General features: G+C 47.6%; 1 protein-coding gene across 27 annotated transcripts in view; it reads right to left on the bottom strand.

Moving 5' to 3' along the window:
• DNHD1 (dynein heavy chain domain 1) overlaps positions 1-26,299 on the bottom strand; it is an 87,742-nt gene that overhangs the window by 28,915 nt on the left and 32,528 nt on the right. For 23 of the 27 annotated variants that reach the window (XM_059930984.1, XM_059930982.1, XM_059930966.1 and 20 more), the window contains 15 exons: positions 19,878-20,143; positions 19,544-19,787; positions 15,030-15,187; positions 14,411-14,545; positions 14,052-14,328; positions 8,939-9,066; positions 8,639-8,837; positions 8,159-8,253; positions 7,403-7,610; positions 5,896-6,021; positions 5,491-5,588; positions 2,501-5,387; positions 2,123-2,300; positions 1,760-1,952; positions 1,242-1,530 (listed from right to left, as the gene is read on the bottom strand). In XM_059930984.1, coding sequence (XP_059786967.1) covers positions 1,242-1,530; positions 1,760-1,952; positions 2,123-2,300; positions 2,501-5,387; positions 5,491-5,588; positions 5,896-6,021; positions 7,403-7,610; positions 8,159-8,253; positions 8,639-8,837; positions 8,939-9,066; positions 14,052-14,328; positions 14,411-14,545; positions 15,030-15,187; positions 19,544-19,787; positions 19,878-20,143 — 5,481 coding nt within the window. The remainder of the gene's footprint in view (positions 1-1,241; positions 1,531-1,759; positions 1,953-2,122; positions 2,301-2,500; positions 5,388-5,490; positions 5,589-5,895; positions 6,022-7,402; positions 7,611-8,158; positions 8,254-8,638; positions 8,838-8,938; positions 9,067-14,051; positions 14,329-14,410; positions 14,546-15,029; positions 15,188-19,543; positions 19,788-19,877; positions 20,144-26,299) is intronic. The other 4 variants (XM_059930974.1, XM_059930970.1, XM_059930971.1 and 1 more) reach the window with 4 other exon arrangements.

Raw genomic sequence — 26,299 nt, 5'->3', positions numbered from 1 at the left:
AAGATGACATAGATAAAGCATGTAGCATATAGTACTCAATAAATTATACCAAATATTATTAAGTACTTATACCACCTGGTTCAAGTTTCTACATTGCATAAGGACTCCAGTGTCTAACTGGACAATCCATCTAAAGCTTTAGCCCACTGACTTCCTTGACTTCAATAACCTGTACCTATACTTCATTTTTGCCCATTCCCATGGCCATATTTGGAAACTGTCATCATCTGGATTTGACATCATATTGCTTTAGAAACATTAAACTTTAATAACCCAAACTTTCATCACAATTTCTCCCCTTTCCTTCCTTATCTTTTCATCTACAAACTCTTACTGAGAACTTACTTCCTGCTGGGTCTATCAAAATGAGTGAAACAACTCTCTGTTCTGATGACGCTCAGAGTGGGATGGCAGGGACAGGCCAGTAAACGTACAGTCATAAAACCATATTTGTCATAGATTTTTGTACAGAGCACAGAATGAGTATCGAACCTAGCCTGGAGGCCCAGACTTCCTGGAGGAGATATTGCCTGAGATTATTTGTAAAGAATAAGTAGGATTTAGCTAGATAAATGCAGGAGAGAAGGCCGAGAGGATGGCGATCCCAGAGGCTAGAGGAAGCCTAACTTACTGGATGCCTGCATTACAAAGTTGAATCCAGTTAGAGCACAGAGCATAAAAATCTAGAGAAGACTCATCACAAGAAAATTTGCCAGAGTTCCCGGTAATGACTGCCTGAACCAGGGAAGATGGAATGGAAATAGGTGGAGAGGTTTGAGAGATACTTAGGAGGCAAAATTAAGACACATGGTGACTGGATATTAGTGAGGGAGGGGAAGATGTCAACAGGATTTCTGGCTACAGTGACTGGATGGATGGTGGTACCAGGTACTGAGCGGGCACATGAGAGCAGGGTTTTGGGGGAGGGTGATGAGTTCAGAGTTGGATCTGTGGTGTTAATGGGACAACAAGGTAGAGATATATAGCAGACTGTTAGATAAACAGATCTGGTGCTTAGAAGAGGATCTTGGAGATGGAGATTTAGCAGTCAGAGCATAGAGATGGTGGATGAGGCCATGCAAGGGACAGGATTATTCAGGGAGCGTACGTAGACTGAGAAGATATTAAGAATGGAACACTGAAGTTTGGTCTGTAGGTGTATGTTTGAGAGTTGAATATTGCTAGGGCTTTTCCAGTCTCAAGAGTTGACAATGACTCCTTCCCTCCTCCCAGCTCCTTACCGGAAGCAGCCAGGTGCAGATCTTCCAGCAGGAAGAGGAGAAAGCCTTTGGAATCCACGTGCCGCCCAGGCCACGGGCTGGCTTGTGATTGGCCCTGGACCCCCCGGCTCAGCAGGAGGCGAAGGTGGGTGGGACTGACGGCAGGGTGGATGGGGCTGGACGTGTAAGGGTGCTGTGGCTCCACTAGCACCTCCACAAAGGCTGACTTCCCCGTGGCTGCCTCTCCAGCCAGCAGCACCGGGTGTCCCTCTGACAGAAGCAGGTCCACCACGTACAAGAGCCGTTCGGTCTACAGGACAGGAGCAGGGCTTACTGTGGCAGCTCCAGGTTAGCACAGTAATCTAGCCGAAAGTAAAGGTCTAGGAATCTGTATTAAAGCTGTATTTGCAGAACACTGCATGCATTCTGGAGACTGTGAAAACATTTCAAGGAATGGGAGCAGGTAGGCCTAGGACATGGACCGCCCCAGGATATCTCTTTGAGCCCCAACCCCAGCTACTGCCCCACTGTCCTCACACCTGAGGAGAAGGGTTGAAGGTGCCCTGAGTTCCCTTGATGCGGCTGCCCAGGTATTGGCCATTGAAGGGGGCCAGCGTCCCATCTTCAGGGCATACGTGTAGATCAAACACCAAGGCTGAGGCTGGTAGCTCAGGGTAGTTGGAGAGGCAACTAATAGAATCCCTCAGGAAGGTATCAAAGAGGGGCCAGAGCCTGCTCAGATGGACATACAGGCAAAAGTGTCAGACAGTTACAACAGTTCCATTTGTGATACACTCACACACTCCACCCTCCCCCAACAATGTCACCTGGGTTTTGACTCCCATGGCCCATTCATTCCATCTCAGCCCTCTGCATCCCCCATCCCCCATCCCTGTAGATACCTGGAGGGAAGGTGGGCTCCAAAACCCCAGATCAAAGCAAAAAGAAAGCTGCTGACAGCCAGCAAGTGCTCCCTGCGCTTACTAGGCACAGCGTCACTGTCAACCTGGTACCGGTGCAGAGAGCTGCTTTTCGAGGACTTGAAGCTTCGGGCCACAGGATCACTATAGATGAGGTCCTCTGCAAAGGTCACCATGGCCAGAATCGGAGCCCCAGGAGGAAAAAGGGGAGGGAGGTGGGGGAAGAGAGTAGAGGTTGGCTATTACTTCTCACTTTCAGTCCCCAGGCCCAAGTCCACCTAAGAACCTGGGCCACAGGCTCGAGCTATATCCCAGCTATCCTCAAGGCCACATAGCTCTCAAATCAGCCCTTCCCTTCACCTGGGATATGTGCCTTCTCCTTCTCATCTATGCGCAGGTGTGGGTCAAGCAGACAACGCAAGATGCGGGCCAAGCTGGTGACTTCAGCCACACCTGGGCAAACGGCCCGCTGCCCATGTACCTGCAGCAGAGAGCTGGCACCCTGGCAGGTGAGGAATCGGAATGTGGCAGGCACCAGCACTTCTGCCAGGTGGTTGAGTGCAGTGACAGTCTGGAGCTGCAGGCGGTACTCCCGGGGCAGGGCTGCCATCAGGACGCTCAGCATACGCTGCCAAGTCTGCTCCCCACCGCACCAGACTAGGGCACAACGGCCCACCACTGTGGGAGACATGTCTGTTGCATCTCCCACCTCCATCAAAAGAAAAGTACCTGGGGGTCGTGCTATTTGCTGACCATTGGGGAGGCTAAGCTGGGGGGGGTCACCCAGGAGGCAAGTGATGGAGTCCAGCCAAGCAGCACTGGGAGCCCCATCACATATTATCCAGTGATGAATCCCCACTGATTCCTGCACCTTCCCCCTTGGGCCCACAGTCTTACACCGACTGGCTTCACGAAGCAGCCTGGGGAAGACACCATGGTGCCAGCAGGGGCCCTCCAGCCATCCCAGGAACTCCTGGGGACTGAGGACACTGGGATACAGGTGAGTAATTTCCACAGGCTGGCAGCTCTGGGTTGAGGGGTCCTCCATGGCTGCCAACCGATTCTGGATCTTAAATAAGCTGCGCCAACATGTGGTCTTGCCACTGCCTGCAGGGCCCAGGAGCAAAACACCTGAGGCCTGGCCCAGGGCCTGACTCAGCTGCTCCAGTGACCCCAAAATATCAGGGCTGGGTTGCAGGCCTCCTTGCTGCAACTCCTCCACCAGCAGTGACTTCCTCAGCCTGGGGGTTACAGGCTCTGCCAGCACCTCGTTGGTGGTAGGGAAGAGCCCACAGAGCAGCTTTTGGAGGTTGTGCAGGTGGACCCCATCCAGTATGCTGAACAGTGGGGAGCGCAGCAGGGCACGCAGTAGGGCGGCCTCCTCGATGGCGGCTAGGCTGCGGGGCTGCTCGGACTCGGGATCCTCCTTGGTCACGTTTAGAGCCTGTATCATGTCTTCCAGCACCTTCTTCAGCAGGGGCAAGCGGCAGGGCAGGGGCCCAGACACCAGCTCACACTCAAGGGAGAAGAATTTGGATAGGCGGGTAGCCATGCGGGAGGCGTCCCGTATCCCCGCACCCAGCAGGGTCAGCTCTGCCACTTGCCGCAGGTCAGGCAGTGTCAATGCCACAGGCCTCAGTAGTTGGCGCAGGTTGGCAGGCACGGCAGGGCTCAGGGCACGCAGCGTCAGGAGACAGCCATAGCCAAGGCGCACGTCCACGTGACGTTTCTCAAAGAAGCCACTGCCAAGGAGCTGGGGGTGGGTGGGGTCGATGGTGCTGGTACTTCGGGAAGCTTCCTGGTACAGTGGGGCATAGAGGTGGCGCAGTTCGGCCAAGCGCTGGCCCAGGGCGGAGAGTAAGCCAAGGGGCAAGTGCTGAGCTGCTTCTAACAGCAGCCAGCCGCCACCCTGCAGGGCCCCGTTCAGGTAATTGCTCAGGCTTTGGGCCTCCATCTGAGGCAAGCAGGGCACCACCACCAGCTGGCGCCCCAGGGCCTGCGCTAGCGTCTTCACCATAGCTGCCTTGCCCACACCATCAGGGCCCAGTAGGGTCCCACAGGCCACCTCTTCCAGGGCCAATAACAGCACTAGGGCCGGCCGCTCAGGAAGCAGGCTGGGGAGAGACCCCAGTCTGGGACCCAGGTACTCGTAATTGTACCGGAAAGACCGACCCAGCACATCTACCCAGCATGCAGCTGGTGACAGAGAAGTCTCAGTAGGTGCAGGAGACTTGGGACTCTGCAGGGGGCTTTGGGGAGTGGGGTGAGGCGAAGCCAGGTGGTACTTGAGTTGGCGGGCCCAGTGGAAGTCCGTCAGATCACTGACCTGGTGCTCCTGCAGCAGCTGCGCTATATCCCGGTGAGTCACTGTCATGACCAACAGGGCGCTGAGCAGGCTGGTCTGGCGGACAGAGGGCAGGGGCTGCTCACCCTGAGAGGCCCTCTGGGCCCGCAAAAAATTCACCAGTACCTCAAGCTTGCGCACGTGCATGGGGACCGCGGCCAGGGCCTTCCCTTCAAGCAGAGCCTCCTCCATGTTGGCCCGCCATACCACCTCCTCTGCCACCAGCACACACTGCCACGGGAAGGCCTGGACCAGGTCCAGCCAGTGCTGGACATACATCTGCGGGGGCGACTGGCTTTGCTGGGGCGGCTGCCTGAAGGCCTTGTCTAGGGATGGGCCCAGAGCAAGACGGGAAGCTACACAGTCCTGCAGCATGTGCACCAGGGCCAGACGCAGACACTCCTCCAGGGAGGCCAGCCACCTGGGGAGATCTGGATGCAGAGGAAGGGATGCCGGCAGCTTCACCTCCTCCCCACCTGCCCCGAGCACTGCAAGTGCCTCCACCTGAGTCTGTGGGCTTGGGCTTGACTCCCGGTCATCCGTGTTTCTATCAGTTCGGCTGGACTTGAAGCTCACGGCATGCACGTGAGGAAAACAGCGTCGTGCCCATAGCTGGGCCTCACAGGGCTCCAGCGGGGCAGCTAGCAGGGCCACCAGCTCACTGTCACTGAGGAAGAAGAGGCGGGGGAAGTGAGCACACGTGGCATAGAGCACGCTCTCCAGAGCCACGATGATGCCCTCCAGCTCCACGGAGCCCGCTTGCAGCAGTTGTTGCAGCTGCTGGCCTTGGAAGGAAGGGCTCCGCTTGGCACTGGGCACTATAAGTGACAGAACCAGGGGGTCAGCTACAGAGATCCTCATCAGGGTCCGATACTGCTCATCCATGGCCGCGAAACGGGAGCGCTGTGGTGAGAGAGAAGGTAAGAGTGAGGGCGGCATCCCCCTCCCGCCCCGAGCCCCACTGTCCAGTAGCACTTGCCCACCCTGCCACACCCCCCTTCCCTACCAGGTCAGAACTAGGAAACTGGATCTTCATCTCATGCAGAACTTTATTCAAAAAGATCCACTTCTGCTGGAAAGTCACCCACACCTGCAGCAGGGCACCTGTGAGAAGCAGCCAGGGGAACACTGGAGGGAGACTAGGGTTCTAGCTTCTGCGAGGGGGTCCAGCCTGCTCCTGCCCTCTTGGGATGCCCCACCCCCCAAAAACTCTGCTTAGCAGGACCCAGGGACCTTGCTCGAAGGAGAGAAAACCTGCAGCGTGAATAAAGACCTGGTCACTTCAGCCCAAGAAGTGGCCCTGAAGGAGGTCCTCACTCTGTCCTCACCCACCCCCGACCTCTCTCCCCATCCTTCTGGGCCATCTCACCTCAGGACCCACCCACCAGCCCAGCTAGAGGCCTGCACTCACTCAGGCCATGCATGATAGTCACCCACTCCAAAGCCATTTTGTTTAAGTCTCCTGACTTCTGGATGGCCAGGATCTTGAACAACACCTGAAGACTTTCCTGGATAGAATCCTGCAGGTTGCTGTAATCTAAGGAAGAGTGGGCTCGAGCTGAGCTGAGCTGGCAGTCAGATGGGGCAAGGGCAGGGGTGACTGATACCCAAAATACACTGAAACTCACAGATCTCAAACTACTCTCTAGAAGACACAAACTTTTTTTCTTCTACTAGTTGAACCTAGTTGCTCACCAAGAGCCAGAGTGTGTTTGCAAACTTGTTTATGTGAGTTCTGTTTGTGTGAGTTATAATTTTAATTACAGAATTTAATCTTATATCATGTTAACCGCTGAAATATGGGTGGTAAAACAGTTGCTGGATCTATGGAACTATGGAAGGGCTTCAGTAAACTAATAAAAACATGACATTAAATTAGATATAGGCAAGTCGATATTTTAAGATTGTGAAATTATAATAAAAATCTAGAAAAGTTCTGGATTCAGATAGCTTTACAAGTGTCCTCATGTCACTTCTCAACTTTACAGAAACTGAAAGTGGAAATAGCAGATGATGTATTAATGCAAGAAAGGCAGTGAGGAGCTTCTATCACTTGACTGCAAATCAAAGAAAATCTCTTGTCTTTAGGTTAAAAGGTTAGTAAATAAATGTACATTATATGATTTAAGCTAAAATGAAAATCTTAAGCCATGTATGCATATTTTATGATTTCCCTGTTTAACTTTTGGAATTCGCCAGTTGGGTTTCAATTAGGCTGGATAAGAGAATTTCTCCTTTACTGCCCTAATTATACCATCTTGAGTGCCCGTACATACGCTGCTCCCTCTGAGTGGCATGCCCTTCTCCCCTTGCAAATTTGGCAAACTCCTACTCCTTCAGAAGTCAGAATGAGGCCTTTGCCTAAGGGAAGGGAAGATTTCTCTAACTCTGCCGGTCCCTTGATGTTGGTCCTCTTTCTGAGATGCTACTGCCCTCAGTTAGGTGCTCTGTCATGCACCTGTCTCTATTCTCTTGTCCCTCTCTCACTGGCCTGGGAGTCTGCAAGGGACGGGACTTCGGTCTGTAAATCTCAGAGTCTCCTGCATTTGGCTCAGAAGAGGCAGGTGAGTTCGATGAGGGAATGACAAAGGAATTAATGAGTGGGTGCAGTCTGGAGGACAGAGCATTGAAAGCTGGAGAGACGTGACCATGAGGAATTTCTTAGCACACGCAGAAAGGGGAGGACCTTTGCTGAAGAGGCCAGGCATTGGGTGGGAGGGAGTGGGTGGGGGGCTCCCAAGAAGATTAAGACTGTACGAGAGCTACGTGGAAGATATTGTCTCAGAACAGACTGATGGCTCAGGCTGTCCAGGGGGGAGGGGGCCCTGGCTAGAGAAGCCAGATCCGGCAGGGCTTGGGGGATGAATACGCTCCCCAGCAGCAGGGGCTTTCACTGGGCCGCGAGGGCTGGGTCTCACCTGAAAGGATGAAGGTGCCACTATCCTTGCCCACTACCTGCCACTGGGGGCTGCGGGGCGCTTGTCTCTTGGAGCGCTCTGAAGCTGGGGGCTCGTACGGCACGTGCAGGATGAAGTTGAGCAGTCGCAGCTGTTGTGCTTCCCAGGCCCGCTGCAGCTGCAGTAGGGCCTCTTGGGCATGAGTCCGTATGTTTTCACACCGCCAGATCTGGAACAGTTGGGTCTCAGGAACCAGGACTGGCTAATGGCTCAGGGGATAGCCTTGGAGCTGGGACTCGAGGGCCAGGGCCCAGGAGAGTGGAGGTCTCAGAGATGGAGAGTGGGACCATCAGGCTTCAAAGACAGGCCACCAGCATCACACTGTGACCGAGGGCTGCTGCCCTGAAACCCACTTTTTTGCAAAGCTCCAGCTGAGCAGACAGTGCCTCAGTCAGCTCATGCTCTTTTGGGCCAGGGTAAGTGTTGGGGGACATCTGCCATCCTGTGTGCCCACAACTTCAGGGCTGCCACCCGCTTCCTTCCCCTGGGAGGGAAGGGACATACTTTCCGTCACAGAGCATCTGGAACCACCCATCAGATCCCCATACCCTCCAGGCAGGCTAGCAATCTCAACCCCACCCTACTACAAGCCAATACCCACTGTCCTCCTTGTCTCAAGGGGCTGCTAAGCCTTAACTGGCTCTATTAGAGCTTAGCAAACAGGCCCTGGGCTTGGACCACCTTTCCTTTGTGGGCGGAGAGCGGGGGGGAGCCCACCTCTTTGATTCGATCTGTAAACTCCAGCAGGGGACAAGAGAGCAGCTGGCCCACTGTTAGGAGCTCTATGTTGTGGAGATCGCCTAACCCTAAGTCTGGAGGGGGAGGGACAACAAGTCAGAGCAACTCTCGGTCTTTGGCAGAGACCAGCCCAGCCCAGCCCAGCTCCCAGACAGCATGTCTCAGAGCACGACACAGAGGCAAGGGCCCAGAACCTAAGGTCCAGAGCACAATTCAGAGTCCAGAGGTAAGACTCCAGCCCAGCCCAGCCCAAGTCAGCAGAGAGGACCCACATGGTAGTGCGAGAGGTTAAGAATGTTTGTCCCTGTGGGGGAAAGGAGGCTGTGGTCCGTGAGGGAAGACCAGGGCAACCTGAGGAGGAAAGGTGTTTCCAAAAAGAGCAATAGGGAACTTAGTTGTCCCATTGTTCAAACCCTACGTCCTTCCCTTCCCCTCCCTTCTGACTCTACCCAAACCCACCTCGCAGGAGGGCTTGGCAGTTGACGTTCTGCAGCTGGAGGCTGCCCAGCCTGGTGAGCAACGGCAGGAGGCTGCGGAACTCCTCCAGCACGTGCATGCAGCGCTGCAGAACTGGGCTGTGCAGCCCCAGGGTTGCACTCATCTGGGCCGCCTCTGTCAGCCAGCCGTCTGTCTTCTCCTGGGCCACAGCCAGATTGAACTGTAGGGAGAAAGGCACACTGGCAGCTGGAGACCCTTCCCCACCCCGACCCCTGCAGACTCTCCACTCCCAGGCAGGAGGTCCAAGGAGGGTGTCAGCACCTTGGCAAAAGCCATGCACTTCCATTCGCTGATCTTTTCAGAGATGACTCGGTACAGGTGCCAGATGCGCTGCTGCTGCACAATAGGACAGGTCCCACAGACTGGCAAGGGCACAGGACTCTCGTCCCCTGTGGGATAGGGCTTGCTGAGGCCCAGGCTATGTGCAGGGCTGGGGGTGGGGGCATGATGGGGGATGGTCAGTCAAGAGCCCATAATGACAGAAGGGAGGGTCCTGAAAGTGCCAGGGACAGGGCAGGTGGGGTTGCCCAAAATTGTTCAGTACAATAATCCAAGGGAGAGTTAGTCCAAGGAAAGAATATCTAGGAAAATGTGATAGTGATGAAAGGGAAGGATTCCTCTTCTATTAGTTTCTGTCTCACTTATGCCACTCCGGCCACACCACACTCTTTACTGTTGCTCAGATACACCAGGCGTGCTCCCTCCTGCTGAGGGCCTTTGACTGGCAGTTCATTCTTTCTGGAACACACTTCCCCTAGAAAACCACACGGCTCACTCCCTCACCACATTCAAGTCCTTGCTCAAATATCACCTTCCGAATGAGGCCTATGCAGCCCACCTCGTTAAGAACTGCTAGCCACCCTCCCGGGCATTCCCAACCCCTCCTAGCCTGCTCTACTTTTTTTCTATACCATTTATCACTTTCTAACATATTCCATCATTTGGTTATATTTTATGTTTATTATTTGTTGTCTTTCTCTCCCAGCTAGAACGTTCAGTTCATGAGGGCAGGGGTTCTGTCATTTGTTCATTGATATACTTCAAGCATGGTGCACAGTAGGCACTCAACAAATACGTGTTGGACAAATGAATGAGTTCAGTGAGATGCATATGAAAAAAGATCTGGCCCACAGGGAGGACCATAAGGGGTAAATGGTGATGTTCCCTATTGTGTCTGTCTCTGACCATTATTCCCTCCCTTCATCTCACAAGCTTCTGCATTAGTTCTTAACCAAAATTTATATTCATTTTTGAGATATGTGTCAAAAATAATTTGTTATTAATAATAATTATAGTACTGAGGTTTGCAATTTACTTAAAAGACATCAGACCAGATTCAAGAATATTGCAATAAAACTGTCACTCTCATTCACTTGAATTCCACTGTACCTTCTTGAGTGAGAGAAAAAGTGAAAAAGCTACACCCAAATGCTGAGAACCATGCATCTTACATGATGCATCATCCATCATGGAGGTCTGAGAATCACTAGGCTATCAGAGCTCTGATCTAACCAAAACGCAAAACAAAACCAAACCCGAAAAACCACACACACAAAGTAAATTAAACTCTTTAAATCTTCCTTTGTCTGAACTCAAAAGATCCAGCTAGAAACCCATATAATCTTTTTTTTTGGCTGCGCCATGAGGCTTGAGGATCTCAATTCCCAGACCAGGGACTGAACCCGGGCCAGAGCAGTGGGAGAGTTTGGAAATCTAACCACAAGACCGCCAGGGAACTCCCCCCATATAATCTTTGATAGCAGTTGTCTTAACATTAAATATTGAACAAGTAAAGAACTCTCTTTGTAAGAAGGAGCAGACATAGTATCTCCAGACACACGAGAAAATAAAGACAAACTTGAGGATTGTCTATTCCATAAATTCCATCGCATTTTAAAACTTTTTATTTGGAAATGCTATCAAACTTTTTAAAGTTGCAAAAAAAAAAAATAGTAAAAAGAATTCCTGTACACCCTTTATCAAGATCACCTTTTGTTAACATTTTACCCATTCTCTTTACCATTTGTGTTTACATGCTCTGTGGGTGTCTGGGCAGGTGTGTATACACACACAAATGCATAATTCTTCTCTGAACTATTTAAACTAAGTTACATATATCATGTCCCTTTACCCCTGAATACTCAAGTGTGTATTTACTAAGAAAAGGGATATTCTCTTCTACAACGTTGGTACAATTATCAACTTCATATATTACATTGATATAATACTTTTACCTGATCTACTGTCTATATTTCCATTTCGTCAGTTGGCCTAGTAATGTCCTCTATAGCATTTTTTTTCCCCTCAAGTACAGCATCCAGTCTAGGGTCAAGTACCATATTTACTTGTCATGTCTCCTCAACTTCTTTTAATCTGGAACATTCCCCACAGTCTTTTGTAACATAGACATTTTTGAAGTAGACAGTCCCCTTTCTCCCTTTTTTGTTAACAGAAAGTTTCTTGTGCTGTGTTTCTATGCTTCTTTTCATGGCTAAGGTTGTAAAATCACTCTCAGCTGGACTGTTGAATCGGTAATGCTGGACTGTTGAATCGGTAATGTTGTGTCCTCTGGGTATCACGTCTGGAGGTACGTGATGTCCATTTGTGTCTCATCTGTCCCTCATTGGCGATATTAATTTTGATCACCTTCAAAATGTTGCCCAGTTTCTCCACTGAATTATTACCTTTGCAACTAATAAGTAGTCTCTGAGGGAGACTCTCTAAGACAGTGCAAATATTCTGTTCCTCATCAAATTTGCCCCCGAATTTGGCATTCATTGATGATCCTCTCCCAATCCAATATTTACCATGATGGTTGGCAAAATGAGGGCCCTCTCCAGCCCTCCCTTCACACTGCCCAGCTGGCTCCGGCATTCTACTGTAAGCACAAGTCCTCATTTCTCCCTCACTGATTTATCTACTTAGTATTAGTATGGATAATACATTCCTGTTTTTTTCAGTAGTTTGCTTTGTACTTCCACTGGTGGTCAAATTGTCCCAGATTTGTCCAGTTGGCATCCCTTCTGTGTCCTTGTGCCATGTCCCATCACTTTTAAAAAGAACTTAACACTTCCTTACTTTCTGGCTTAAAAAGATATTCCACTCTCATCTTGTACCTACCCTGCCATGGCCCTGGAATCATTCATTCTCTGAGGAGCCCTGATTCCTTTTAGTGGGGAATGGTATTAGAAACTACGATCTGGGCACAATGTGGCTCCTTGCTATTGGAGTGTATTTCCTTCTTGGACTCTTCAGTAGACAGAGCTAGGAAATATGTTCATGTATATATACACATATACATACACTTATATACATATACATGTGCACTTAATCAAACAAATACAACATGTGTATGTGTGTTTTAAAACGCAATGGAAATTGCAGGGACTGCCCTGGTGGCACAGTGGTTAAGAATCCGCCTGCCAATGCAGGGGACACGGGTTCGAGCCCTGGTCTGGGAAGATCTAACGTGCCACGGAGCAACTAAGCCCATGCGCCACAACTACTGAGGCTGCACTCTAAAGCCCACGATCCACAACTACTGAGCCCGTGTGCCACAACTACTGAAGCCCGTGCACCTAGAGCCCTTGCTCCGCAACAAGAGAAGCCACCGCAATGAGAAGCCCGCGCACCGCAACGAAGAGTAACCCCCACTCGCCACAGCTAGAGAAAGCCCACGTGCAGCAACGAAGACCCAACGCAGCCAAAAATAAATAAATAAATTTATTTTTTTAAAAAAAGAAAGAAATTACAGAGTAGACACCACAGAAAATGGAAGCTTATAAGATAAATTCACATTTCCCCAGAACTCAAAAAAAAAAAAGAAAGAATAAAAGAAATAATGATGAAGCAGATGCAAGAAATGGAGGAGAGATCCAGAAAATCCAACATACAAATAAAAATTCTGAAAGGGGAGCAGAGCAATTGTAAGAGCCATTATCAAATAATCGAAAAAAAGATTACCTACAAAGGAAGAAAATCAGATTGATATCAGATTTGTCCAAAATGATAAATGTCAGAAGACAGTGATGTAATATCTAAGTCTGGACAAAAAAATTTTGCGACTTCAGAATTCGATATTTAGCCAAGCTGTGATATAAGGACATTATACAGTCATTCTTAGCCATAAGAAGTTTAGAAATTGTAACACCTCCAACTCCCTTCGTAGAAAAAAGAAATACTCAAAGAATTATTGCAGCCATCCAAGGAAGGAGTGAAAATAATGAAAAGATGTGGTACTTTAAAAATTGGCAGTGGGTAAACAAAACCATTAAACCTTAGATATCAAAATAGTTGTTAACACAGTTATAGAACAAAGCAAATGTCAAAGGTAGTAAGTAAAATAAAAGATACGTAGTGGAAAATAAAGAGTAGTATTAATGGTCTCGATCTAAGATCCTAGATTATTTTTAAAAACTGGGAGTTTGGTGAGGAGACAGGGACGGAAGAAGGAAGTAAAAGCAATGCTGTGGGGTTTCCTGGGCCTAACCCCACAAGGCCTGAGTCCCCTACTCTGCTTTTCCACAAATGTCCCAACCACTAGCAGGAAAGGTCAAGGTCTGGTCTACATCAGTTACAGTATAGGATGAGGGTCTCCCAATACTTGACCAAAGAAAAAGCCCCTTGTTTGAGGATGGTCCCACAGTGTCTTCCACCTCACATTTGGTCAAATGGCCCTCCCTGGGATTGAGGATCCCACAGGCAGAGATGGTAACGGTTGGCGGTTGGCCAAGAGGCAAGTCAGAAGCAGTGTGCCCTTCCAAGGGATACAAGTGACCAACAGAACTGACTGCACCTGAGAAAAGAAACTGGAGCCTACAAAGTTTTTTACGTGCAGAGGGGAGCCAGCCTAGCTACACCACTGCACAGAAGGGCTAAGGCCAATAGTTCTGTCCCGGTCTCCTCCTAGGGGCCGGTGAGGCCTTTAGTAGCCAGCTCTCTCCACCACATTGGCTGGAAGCAGTGGCCGTGGAGCATCAAGACCCCTTTTTATCTGGGACCTGCTGCCTGGTGTAGGACTGGGTTGAACAGGGCTACACAAAGGCTAAGGACTACGATGAGGACACCTTTACATTTCTCCTGCACAGGCTTTTAGCCCTCTGACCCCATCACATTCTGATGGAACGCTCATCTATTTGCCTTCTCTACCAGACTGTGTGCCCCCGTATCCCCACCCTAAGGACAACACTTGACATACCCAATGTATTTAGATTTTGTCCTGCAGTCTTCACATATAAAAGAGACTAAAATGAAGGTATATGATTCCCAAGACTTGCTTAGGGTCACCCAAGATGCAGGTCCCTGAGTCCCAACCCTGATCTCAGTGGGAGGGGGCATCCCAGGGTGGCGATGGAGGGGGCGGGGCCCTCGGTACCAGTGAAGGTGGTGTAGGCATGGTGCAGTTCCCTGAGGCTGCTGGCTGTGTTCTGGAACTGACGCTCCAGGGAGATGAGCTGCCGTTCAGTGCTCCTCTGCTCCTGCGCAGGGTCCATGAAGGGACCGGACAGGGCCTTCCCAATCAGGCCCTCCAGCTCCGCCAGCGCCGCCGCCATCAGCTGCTGCAGCTTAGGCACAATGGCATGTCGCTCACTGAGCAGGAGCCCTGAGGCCTGGCTTTTCTCAAACTGGAATGACTCCCACGTGTCCAGAAGCTGCGGGGCGGGCAGAGGGCAGTCAAGCAGAGGTGGTTATGGGGGAGGGGCACTGGGAGAGACGGGAGAGGTGCCTTCTCACCGAGATGTCCAGTGCCTCATTCTCAGCACTGAAGACGCCAAAGTCGTTGCGGACGAGCTCATAGTGTGACCGCGTATATTCCATTCGCTCCTCCAGCTCTGGGTACCGCTCGTTGGCCTCGTTCAGCTGCAGGGACTACAGTATGAGACCAGCACTCCCACAGCCCTTTGCACTTCTCTAGGCCCATCCTGAGGGGCACTCCCACCTGCTAGAGGCTCCAGGCCCCAGCAGCCACCTTTTAACCAACTGGGATCAGGGCAATCTGGGATCAGATCCCCCATCTGACCTAGGTCTCCCTGAAGACAGCACAGTTCCTCCCCCATCAGATCGTTGCCCTGATGGCAGGGTATGGATCCCTACTTGACTGTACAGAGAGCAGAACTCGGTCTCTGAAAGCCAGGCTTTATCTCTCTCAAGACACCAGGGCCTCCCCCTCTCATGATGATATTGAGGGCCACGTGAGCAGGATGAGAACTGGCAAGGGCAGACCACACATGTGAGCACAGTTTAAGAGCATCAAGCCCCGTCGAGAGCTCAGCTGAGACTTGAAGGGAGTGTGCTGGGCATGCGAGCGGGACGGCCCTGGATAAGCTGGGAAAGGAGAATGGGGAGAGCCCACCTTCTGGGAGCACCACGTGAGGGCGTGGATGTCTGACTTGATGGTTTGGAAGGCCTTCGTGAAATCTGTGAGCTCTGTTATTAGCTGCTGACCGCGGCTCTGGCATTCGTTCTGGACCTGTTCAAGAAGGTCCTTCCTGATGCTCACCAGCTTGGATTCTGAAGACAGGAGAGAGTTAGGCATGAGGGGGTGAAGTGCCAGGGGAGCGTGGCGGGGCCAGAGTGGGAGCAGGTTGAAGGGGCAGCCAGAGCATGAATTCGTTCCCTCAGTCACTGAACACTTACTGGACCCCTGCTTGGTGTCCAGTCAGCTGCAGTGCACTTGGGCCTGTGCTGGGCACCGGTAGACAAGAGTGATGAGTGAGACAGAAGGTGTTCCCACCCTCAGAAGCTCACAGTATGGCAGCAGAGACAGACATATAAGTGGATAATCACATACCAGTGTGATAAATGCTCTTCAAAGAGCCCTCAACCTGGCTCAGTGAAGGGGCAGGAGGCCTGAGGACGCTGGGGAAGGCCTCCTCAGGGAAGGGGACGCCAAGTGGATGAAACTGTGTGCAAAGCCACAGGGATGCCGTGTCCATGAAGAGCAGAATGCCCACCACAGATAAACATTTTCTATCTGAGAAGTCTTACTGCCTCTGCTCTAGTAGAAGAGGTACCAAGAAGAGCGTGTAATCTGCCTTTTGTTTTTAAGGATTAAAGGAAAGAGGCTGTCAGGTGGATTTGGGGCTAGAAGATAATCTTGGAAGCTGGCTTTGGCACTATGAACACCTCCACTGTCGCTGAGGACAGGAGTAATACCAACAGGATACCTCGTCAAATCTAAGATAACACTGATTGTAAGAAGCACCATTATTTTACATACACCACGAAAAAAGAAAAGATGATGCCATCAATTATAATACACCTCTTAAGTTCAGAGATGTTAAAATATGCACAGAGCAGCAAAATACAATATAGAAATAGGGTCTGGAGTATGCCACAAAAATATAGTATAGAGTGCTTACTACATGCCAGACACAGTGTCAACTACTTTACCTGTATTAACCCATTTAATCCTCACAAAACCCTTTGAGGTAGATAGTATTATTGCCCCTGTTTTAAAGATAAGCAAAGTGAGACTCAGAGAGGTTAAATATCAACATCACACAATGCTTAGAGCAAGGATTCAAACTCTGGCAGCCTGGCTCCACTGTGTTATATTTTATGCTTTGAAGGGTGAGAAGTAAATTAACTCATCCTCCATGAGCACCTCTGCAACTGGAAAGTAGGACAGTGAGTTCCAGGCACAGGTAATTGAGACATACAGGGAATGGACCTGTTGGAGCTTTGGAGGAGGTAACGAATAGGACTTGGCACCCAGAGCTGAGACTGAGAAAACCAAGACAAGGGAACTTCTGAGGGGTACCCAAGGTTGAACAGAACACAAAGATGTGCACTTATCCTTTTTCAAACTATCCCATTGACCTATGACAGTAGCTAGGCCATTGCAATGGTGCTGCTTTCTGACCAGCAGCACGGGGCCAGTGAAGACAGAGAGGAGCTCAACAGTGACACTGTGTGGTATAAAGGAGCAACGGACTGATAAAATACCAGGGCTCCTGGAAGTTGGAGACGGATGGGAAAACACATTTGAGAGATATTTAGGAGGCAGAAGAATGGAAAGGATTTGGTGACAGGCTGGACGTGGTGGAGTTAGGGAGAGGGAAGAGTAAAGTATGAACTCAAGTTTCTGGTGAGGCCAACTCATAACAGTAGGTAATTCAAGTATTCAAGGGAGCCCAAGTAGAAGAGGAATAAAGTTGCAGGATAAGAAGATAGAATTAGATCAGCAAGAAGGATGAGAGGGGACAGAAGGGAATAAGGTGAAATGAAAAAAATTAAGCATCTACTGCATGCCATACTCAATGCTAGGAACATTGCAAATAATATCTCATTTAATCCTCCTTCCCATTACCCTGTGAGCGACTACATTGTTATGCCTATGTTACAAATAAAGAAACTGAAGCTCAGTGATCTGAAGTCATGCAAACAAGTAAAAAACAGAGCCAGGATTCTGAACCCTGTGCTTTTATCTCTCCATCTGCTCCTCTTGAAGAGGCCAGTTGAACCTGGACTAAGGACCAAGAAGCCAACAAACTAGAAAGAACACTGACTTCCTGAGCAAGAGTGGAGCAAAGCCTGCCCAAAACAGTGTCAGAAAGAAAGCCGGCCAATCACAGGTCCTCCTATTCCTGCCTTGTCAGTCTGAATTCCCTGTGCATTTAGGAGCGATGGTTGGGGAAAGAGCGGGGAGTTCTGTGGTCTAGAAGATACCTAAGCAGGTATGCGCTTTCATCTGTGGAAGAACAAAGGCAGGGAGGGCTAGGCAGGCAAGCACTTTCAAGCAAACTCTTTCAGGCCCAGCTCCAAGGCCTCCCACCTTATAAAGAAAGCAGGCCTGGGGACTCCCCTGGCGGTGCAGTGGATAAGACTCTGCACTCCCAATGCAGGGGGCCCGGGTTCGATACCTGGTCAAGGAACTAGATCCCACATGCATGGTGCAACTAAGAGTTCACATGCCACAACTAAAGAGCCTGCCTGCCGCAACTAAGGAGAAGGCGAGCTGCAACTAAGGAGCTGGTGAGCTGCAACTAAGGAGCCCGCCTGCTGCAACTAAGACCTGGTGCAACCAAAGAAAGAAAGAAAGCAGGCCTGGAGGCCATGGATCTGAGAGTATCTAGTCTCTGCAGGAAGCAGACACGATTGGTTACTGCCATTCATGGGTGTTAGGTGACAAAACCTCTGTTTCCCAGAAGAACAAATCACCAGCTTCCCAATCTACCCCTCTGTGTGTTTCTCCACAGCCATCTCCTGCGTGGAGGCACTTAGCTAGTAACCAGTAGCATGAGACATCCTTCCCATGGAAAGGGAGGAAGAGAAAAGAGGAACAAGACTAGGTCTTAAACCAGATTTCTCAGAGACCCAGGGAGACCAACTGGGCCTTGGCCTCGTGCGGGTAAGTAGACACATGAGGTGGGAAACTGAGATGGGCTGAGCGGGGAACAGACAACAGAGTGGGCTTGAGCTCCACTTTCCATGTATCACTTTGGGAAGATACCCCCTTGCAGGGTGCCCTCATGCTCATATGACATGAGATAGGCACAGCAGAGCAGAAATCATGGTGTGATGTGTTGTGGCAGAAAGAGGTCCAAATATAATGTTCCCAAGCCCGCCACAGCTCCCAAATGGCAGGAGATACAGGAGATAGTGGAGAGTTGATAGCCAGTGGGCCCAGATAGGGTTCCTGTGTTGAGGGGCGAGGGACCCTTAAGCAGAAGCTATGGGGTGGCCAGCCTAAGACAAAGACTGGTTGAAGGGTTCACTAAAACCCTAAGGATATGTAATGTCAGCAGGAGCCAATGCAGAGCCGAGTCAGCAAAGGTAGACACTCTGGGCTCCTATTAGCCAGGAGAACACACGCCAGCTACACCAGCTCAGGACACAGCTGCACCAGGAGCAGCAAGGTCACAAGGAGGGCAGAGACCTCAGGAAAGGCAACAGAAGCCAGCAAAGAAGAGCACACAGCCCAGAAGCCCTCTCTAATGCCGGGGCCACCTTGGGGAGGAAAAGGAGTAGAGGACACTTGAAAATCAAAACAATCCAGAACTGTAGTATGAATTTTGAATTGACCAAATACCCAAAATAGACTGAATTAGACCAAAAGTGCTGCTTTAAATTAAAAAAAAGTGCACTTTCAATTGGAATACAGTTGTCCCTTTGGGGGACTGGTTCTAGGATCCCTGAGGATACCAAAATCCACACATTTTATAAATGGCATAGTATTTGCATATAACCTATATATGTCCTCCTGTATACTTTAAATCATCTCTAGTTTACTTATAATACCTAAAATGATGTAAATGCTATGTAAATAGTTGTAAATACAATGTAAATGCTATATAAACAGTTATTGGTTCAAGTTTTGCTTTTTGGAACTCTCTGGAATTTTATCCACAGACACAGAACATGCAGATTGGAAGGGCCAACTGTCTCTTTTTTCACCATCAGCAGAATTTAGGGCTACAGACTAAGCCAAGATCAGTTAAAGAGAGTAACTTTTTATACATGCAAATTGTAGTGTCAATTTTGACTTCTACATGTGGGGAGAGGGCACCCTTGATTCCTAGCCTGAGTTCTCCTAGCCTAAGGAGCAGGCTAGGATTTTTCTCAGTCACATTTGATTCGAACTACTTCCGCGCCATAAGAATAGAAAGTGCTAGGTGACAGGGACACAATTCCTAGGGAGTATGGTGAATGAGTAGAGCCAAGATAGGCGGAGAGGCTGTCCTCTGCAGCGATCACACCTTCAGTTGCAAAGGGAAGGGCCTGGGACCTGGGGCTTTGGGAGGCTGTACAGGTCCAATGAGGGGCCTGCACCAAAGGTCCCTGGAGGACACTGAAGGCCCAAGAAGGGCTGTGTGGATAAGGTACAGAAGGCAAAGGAAAGGAGGGAAGATAAGCAGCACTCACCCATCTCTATCTGTATGTCACGGCAGCTCAGCAGCAGCAGCCCGCCTTTTGTGACCAGCTCCATGGGGATGCTGGAGACACGGGCCTGCCAACCATTTAGGCAGCTCACCAGCATCGCGTAGTTCTTGACAGGACAACCTCTCACAGACTCCAGCTTCTGAGGCCCCCAGGCTTGCAGGAACTCATAAATGCCTTTCATCCAGTGATGGTCCCTGCAGAATTCCTGCACCTCCCGCAGCATGCCCTAGGGGCAGACAAGGTGTTTAGGGCAGAGGTGGGTGGCTATGACCGGAATTGGTGGCCACCATCCCATTCTTTAAACCTCTGTCCTCACCTCCAGCAGGGCCTGTTGTATAGCCAGTGCCTGCTGGATTCGAGGGCTGTTGTCCAGGTCCTCTTGCAGCTGCTTATAATTGGGGGGCAAGTACTGGCCCCGCAGCCGGTGCCCACAGACCTCCAGGGCTTCAGTAACTGTGTGAGACTTCCAGGGCCACACCAATCCTATCCTCGGGCCGCAGAAGATGTCCACAGCGTTGCTGGGTTGGCCCTGGAACTTGGGCATCATGAAGTCCGTGTCCGAGTCCTCCTCTTCATGTTCTTCTAGGGGGGTACATGCCATAATTGTCCCTGAGTGTCCTCCAGGGACCACACACAACCTCTCCCTCTACCCTGAGTGTGTACATACACATTATACACACACACACACACACACACACACACACATTCTCTGTTCATGAGTGAGTTTACACATACATCTACATCATAAACACAGTACCAGACCCACCAAGGGAATTTATTAGTTAGGGTTCAGGTGCAGAGAACAGAATTCAGTCTAGCTAGTAAAAGCAGGGAGGAAATTATTATAGATTATTACATGGGTTGTGAATAACTGCAAGAACTGAAAAACAAAAACACTCTAGGCCAAGTGTCTAGGGCTCTGTGCTGCCTGGTAAATTGGGATGTCATTGCCATACCACCAGCTACATAAGCACATGATCATAAGCGATTACGAGCCCCACCAGCAGAATGGATGGCATATGCCCTGCCTCTCTCCCCTACTTACCTCAATTCTGAGCTGAAGTCACATATAGATCTAAATCACATATGACTCCCAGCCGCAAGGGGGTCTGAGAAACACAGTTTATAGCACTCTAGCCTCTGCAGAACAGAGGAGGAGGTGAGAAAGGAAGCTGAGCAAGCCCGTCCTCAGTATCCGTCTTAAGGAATATCCTTGAACTTGGCCTCCCCCTTAATTCTTAGAAACTGTTTAATTGCCAATTTTAGTATTTGTGTTAAAACTTTGCACAAAAAGGGAGAAGAAGCATCGAAACGTTCAGAAATTAGATCCATACTGCCAACACCTAAACACCACAGTGCCCGCAAGGGCCCATCCTCAGATCTCTTCTCTTCCCCATCAGTACTCACTTTCTAGGAGAGCTCACCCAGTTTCATGGTTTTAAATACCACCTATTTGCTCTGAAATTTATGTGTAGCTCAGATCTCTCCCTGAATCCCAATTCCACTTAAACAACTGCCTAGTCTACATCTCTAATTAGATGCCTAATATGCACCTCAAACTTTTAACAGCCCAAAATGAGCTCTGATCTCTATCCGCCCCACCACCCCCGATTGCTCCTCATGCAGTCCTCCAACGTCAGTAAACGGGAACTCCATTCTTCCGGGTGCTCCAGTCAAAAACTTTAAAGCTATCTTTGACTCTTCTCTCACATACAACACAGCCAGCCATCAGAAAATCCCATTGGCTCTATGTTCAAAATATATCCAAAATCCAACCGATTCTCACCACCTGTACCACTGCCTTCCCCTCTTTCCCCAGCCCAAGTCACCATCAAATCTCACGGCATTATTGAAATACCCTTCTAACTCGTCTCCCTGCTTTGGTCCTTGCCTCTATCACTTTGCAGTCTGCCCTGTATAACCAGAATGATCCTTTAAAAATAATGCCAGAAGGGGTTCTAGGAAGATGGTGGAAGTGGCAGCATAATTTTGAAATCTATTCCAAATTCCCACATGAATTTGGTATATAAAATTGACAGAGCAATTAGACAGTAAAACGAAAAACCCATCTGGATAACATTTTTTAACAAAATGAAGACAAAGGATCCTTACAAACACTAAAATATAAGTGGGTGGGAACAAACCACCTACAGCCTCAAGACCCAAGTGGCATCGCCATTTATGGGGAAGGAAGCAGAGGAGAGCAATGGTATACCAGACTGACCTGAGACTAGGAAAACTCCGCAACAGCCAACAGGCATTTTTGTGGAAAGAAGAGGGCTAATTCGAGAAGAGCAGGTAAAAATGGAAGGGGATTTGCCCGCTCCAGTAGCAGGTAGGTAAGGTCCGTAGAAGCTTTAGCAGTCTATGCCCAATGAGCTCCTAAAACCAACCGGCGAGGGCTCCCTTCTGGGACAGTGCTCAACACTAAGGTGAAACTGCTGGGGGTAAAGTAAAAAGTGAGCAGAATGGAAGCAATAGAGAAAAAGAAAAGGTCCGAATAAAAGTGGGAGAGAGAAACAGAAACCAGGAAATCTCAGAAAGTTAGCCCCCATTTTTTGAACACTACAGAAAATCAATAGAAAAGGAAATTGAAAGGTTAGAAAACCAAGCTGAACCAAGCTGTCTCCTAAAAGTTAGTAAAAGAGAACTTTTCAGAAATGAGTAACAGAAAAGTAGCAACATCAAACCCCATACAAAGCTAGTATAAGAAAAAAGAGAACGGGGAGTAGAATAACATCTTTATAGACAATGACAGCATGTCAGGAAACAGATCAAAACAAGCCCATTTCAAAACAAGTCAAAAGACACCCCGAAAATGGCATAACCCATGAAAGAAAACCACATATCAGAATTAGAAAAACTCAGAAATTATGCAACAGAACTCAGGAAAGAATTAGAAATAAAAGAAAACATAATTTTGGAATGGAAACTGAACTAAAAGGAAGATAAGAGCAAATAAACTTAACAGGTAAATAATGCCTTAAGAAAAATAGAAGGTAAAAATAAGGATAATTACAAAATAAAAAAGAAATAAGGATTTTAAAAAAATATTTCAAGAGAAAGGAACATACATTGGGAGAAAAGTGATAAGGATCTAAAACACATGTAATAGGAGTCCCTGAAGAAAAATCCAAAGCAAGGGAAGAGAACAATACTAAAAGCCTTAATTCAAGAATACTTTCCTGAAATAAAAAATACGTAAAGCTACATTATAAAGGAGCATACCTGAGAATACTATCTTAGGATGTTCAATACCAAGACATATTCTACTAAAATTACTAAATTTCAAGGAAAAAGGAAAAAATATTTTAGGTATCTAGGCAAAAAAAAAAAAAAAGCAAGTGATTAATAAAGGAAATAAAATTAGATTATTATCAGATTTTTGGACAACTTTTAATGCCAGAAGAAAATGGAGTAATATCTTTAAGATATGGAAAGGAAGAACATATGAGGCAATGAATTTACAACTGGTAATACTAACTTTCAAAGGGTACAAACTATTATCAACATAGAAGAACTTGAGAATTCTGCTCCCACAAGCCCATCCTGAGGAATCTAAATAGAGAATGAACTTTGGGCAAACAAAATGACTAAAAGAGACATCAACATAAGGACTGCTGGTGAGCATAAATATATTGTTACTTGTAGAACTAAACTTAAATGAGGTTTTATTCAATAATAAAATTATTAAAAGGGTAAGAATATAGCAGAAATGACAATGTAGAGAATGCTGGTGATTCTCTTGCTTGCCAGGAGGAGAGAGCCTATCTGAAGAATGAAACCTTGGAAGGCATATTGCTTGACCAACTAATAGCCATTTGCTTCTCCCTTCTTCCATGGTGGTAGAGCCTATCTTCCATGAGAAACTAAATATATCAGCCATTTGATTTCCCACACCTAGATTTTTACAATGAGATGTAACAGTGCATCTGCTGGGGAGTTTCTGGAGAAGATTTATTTTGCTGATAATAAGTGAGAGTCAGGCAAGGAGAGCTTTCTCTCTAACCTTGCCTCCCCTTTTTAAAACATGACTTTGCTTGAGAATGGGATGCATGGAGCTGCAACTTGTCTTGCAACTACAATGCAATAGCCTGAGGATGAAAAAAGATTTTTGATTGCATCCTCCCCTAGCACATATACCCTTCCAAGAGGATCTGTCCTTAACTACAGCTAAACCCAGAATGGAATCAGGGAAGGATATAAAGAGCCTGGTACTTGATGACATTTCTGAGCCACTGAACCAACCCTGGAAGCTACCTGGAGACTTCTTGTTATGTGAGATGATTGTATTGTTTAGGCTACTCTTAGGTCTTCTGTTACTTCCAGCTGACAGCATTCTCACTGACTTAGAATTCAAACTCACAAGTAAAATCAAAGGACTAAGAGAGAGAGATAAAGCCTTGATGACATTGCCTTAGCCCTGAATCCAGCTGAGCCTGAATCCAGCTGTATTCATTAATTTCTTAGTTATAGGAGCCAGTAAAAAATCTCCCCTTTTCCTTAGCTAGCTTTGAGTTAGGAAATGTAATCCAAAACCAACTTGCACATTTAGGCCCATATAATAGATGTTTATAGCCAGGACAAGCATAGCTGAAGGTTGGAGCCTCCTCCACCATATACACCCTTCTAAAAGGATATGCTCTGACCTATAGTGAAAACCAATTAATTTGTACCATGACCCATTGCTCTTGCCAGATCTTATGGATACATGACTCTCTATAGGATAGGCTGAATCAATCATATTTCTTGTCTGGAAAATTTGAACTAAGTCACACAATCAGGAAAACTTAACTGAAAGATCATACATAGAGTCAAGAATGGAGTTGGTGCCATAGAAAGTCTAAGTCATCTGGAAGCAATGGTTATAAGGGAGCAGAAAGTTCAAAGGAAGCAGAGACAGCTAGTGTTAGGAGAGAATCAGGGGAATTGGGAAGAAGCACAGACAGAAGTATAGATGAAAGGATAATCACTAATTTGAGAGACAGGGACTCTCTTCCTGACTTTCTAGTTTCAATTTCTCTGAAGTTTGGTGCTGCTACATCTTTTCTGCCTTTGAATTTGGTAACTCTCTGTTTTGTGAGCTCCAAAACAAAGATGGGGTTGAAGAACTGTGATTCAAGGTGCCAAGACCCATGAGAGCACTCAGGCAATATGATGCTGTATAGTCAATTCATGTGTGGTTCTGAGCAATGGAAAGAAAAGCTAGTGCATTTTTAATATAATTTGGCGAATGCAATATCCCAACAGAACAGAACACTAATGACTTCTTAGCCAGAGAAAGAGTGAAATAAAGAGACCTGATATCAAGTAAATCAAAGAAATATAAGTTACCTGTCACTGCTAAGTGATTTGGGCTTCCATTTAAAATATATATGTTTTAGTATAATACATATGAGTCAACATGGAGCTGCATTTTAAAATATCCATCCAACTTGAAAGACCTAAATAATGATAGATCTTTACAGTAGGTTTCCTTGAATAAGTAACTCAGACATTTCACACAGAGCAAAGCATCTTGTCAAACATACTTATAGGACTTTTCATCGTTTCAAAATTTCTTACAGAGTGGCAAGAAAAAAAACTCCTTCCCCTCTCATCTATGAATCCGCTCACTGTTACACTGCTTCCATCTATACTTCCTCTTGCTGGTCATGCTGTTCACACCTCACATTCCCAAGAGACCCTCCCTGCCATATGCAGCCCCCTGGAAAAATATATAGTAAGGACAGTTTCATTTTTTGCATTATATCTCTAAGCTAACTTCAACACCATTCCAACAAAAATCTACTTCAAGAGATTTTTATAATAAAAATGAAGCAATCCTTTGTCCCTTTTCAGGGTTACAGATTTATCTTACCACAAATATCAGAAATGTATTCTTTTTTTTTTAATATCTTTATTGGAGTATAATTGCTTTACAGTGTTGTGTTAGTTTCTGCTGTATGACAAAGTGAATCACCTATATGCATATGTATATCCCCATATCCCCTCCCTCTTATGTCTCCCTCCCACCCTCCTTATCCCACCCCTCTAGGTGGTCACAAAACACCGAGCTGATCTCCCTGTGCTATGCAGCTGCTTCCCACTAGCTATCTATTTTACATTTGGTAGTGTATATATGTCCATGCTACTCTCTCACTTCATCCCAGCTTACCCTTCCCCCTCCCCATGTCCTCAAGTCCATTCTCTACGTCTGTGTCTTTATTCCTGTCCTGCCTTTAGGTTCATCAGAACCATTTTTTTGTTGTTGTTTACATTCCATATATATGTGTTAGCATATGGTATTTGTTTTTCTCTTTCTGACTTACTTCACTCTGTATGACAGACTCTAGGTCCATCCACCTCACTACAAATAACTCAATTTCATTTCCTTTTATGGCTGAGTAATATTCCATTGTATATATGTGCCACATCTTCTGTATCTATTCATCTGTCGATGGACATTTAGGTTGCTTCCATGTCCTGGCTATTGTAAATAGTGCTGCAATTTGAACTTTGTGGTACATGACTCTTTTTGAATTATGGTTTTCTCAGGGTATATGCCCAGTAGTGGGATTGCTAGGTCATATGGTAGTTCTATTTTTAGTTTTTTAAGGAACCTCCATACTGTTCTCCATAGTGGCTGTATCATTTACATTACCACCAACAGTGCAAGAGGGTTCCCTTTTCTCCACACCCTCTCCAGCATTAATTGTTTGTAGATTTTTTGATGATGGCTATTCTGACCGGTGTGAG

Source organism: Balaenoptera ricei, chromosome 8 (assembly GCF_028023285.1).
Source record: "Balaenoptera ricei isolate mBalRic1 chromosome 8, mBalRic1.hap2, whole genome shotgun sequence".
Taxonomy (NCBI): domain Eukaryota; kingdom Metazoa; phylum Chordata; class Mammalia; order Artiodactyla; family Balaenopteridae; genus Balaenoptera; species Balaenoptera ricei.
The sequence above is the reverse complement of the archived record's forward strand: the minus strand, read 5'-3'. Positions and strand labels throughout refer to the sequence as shown.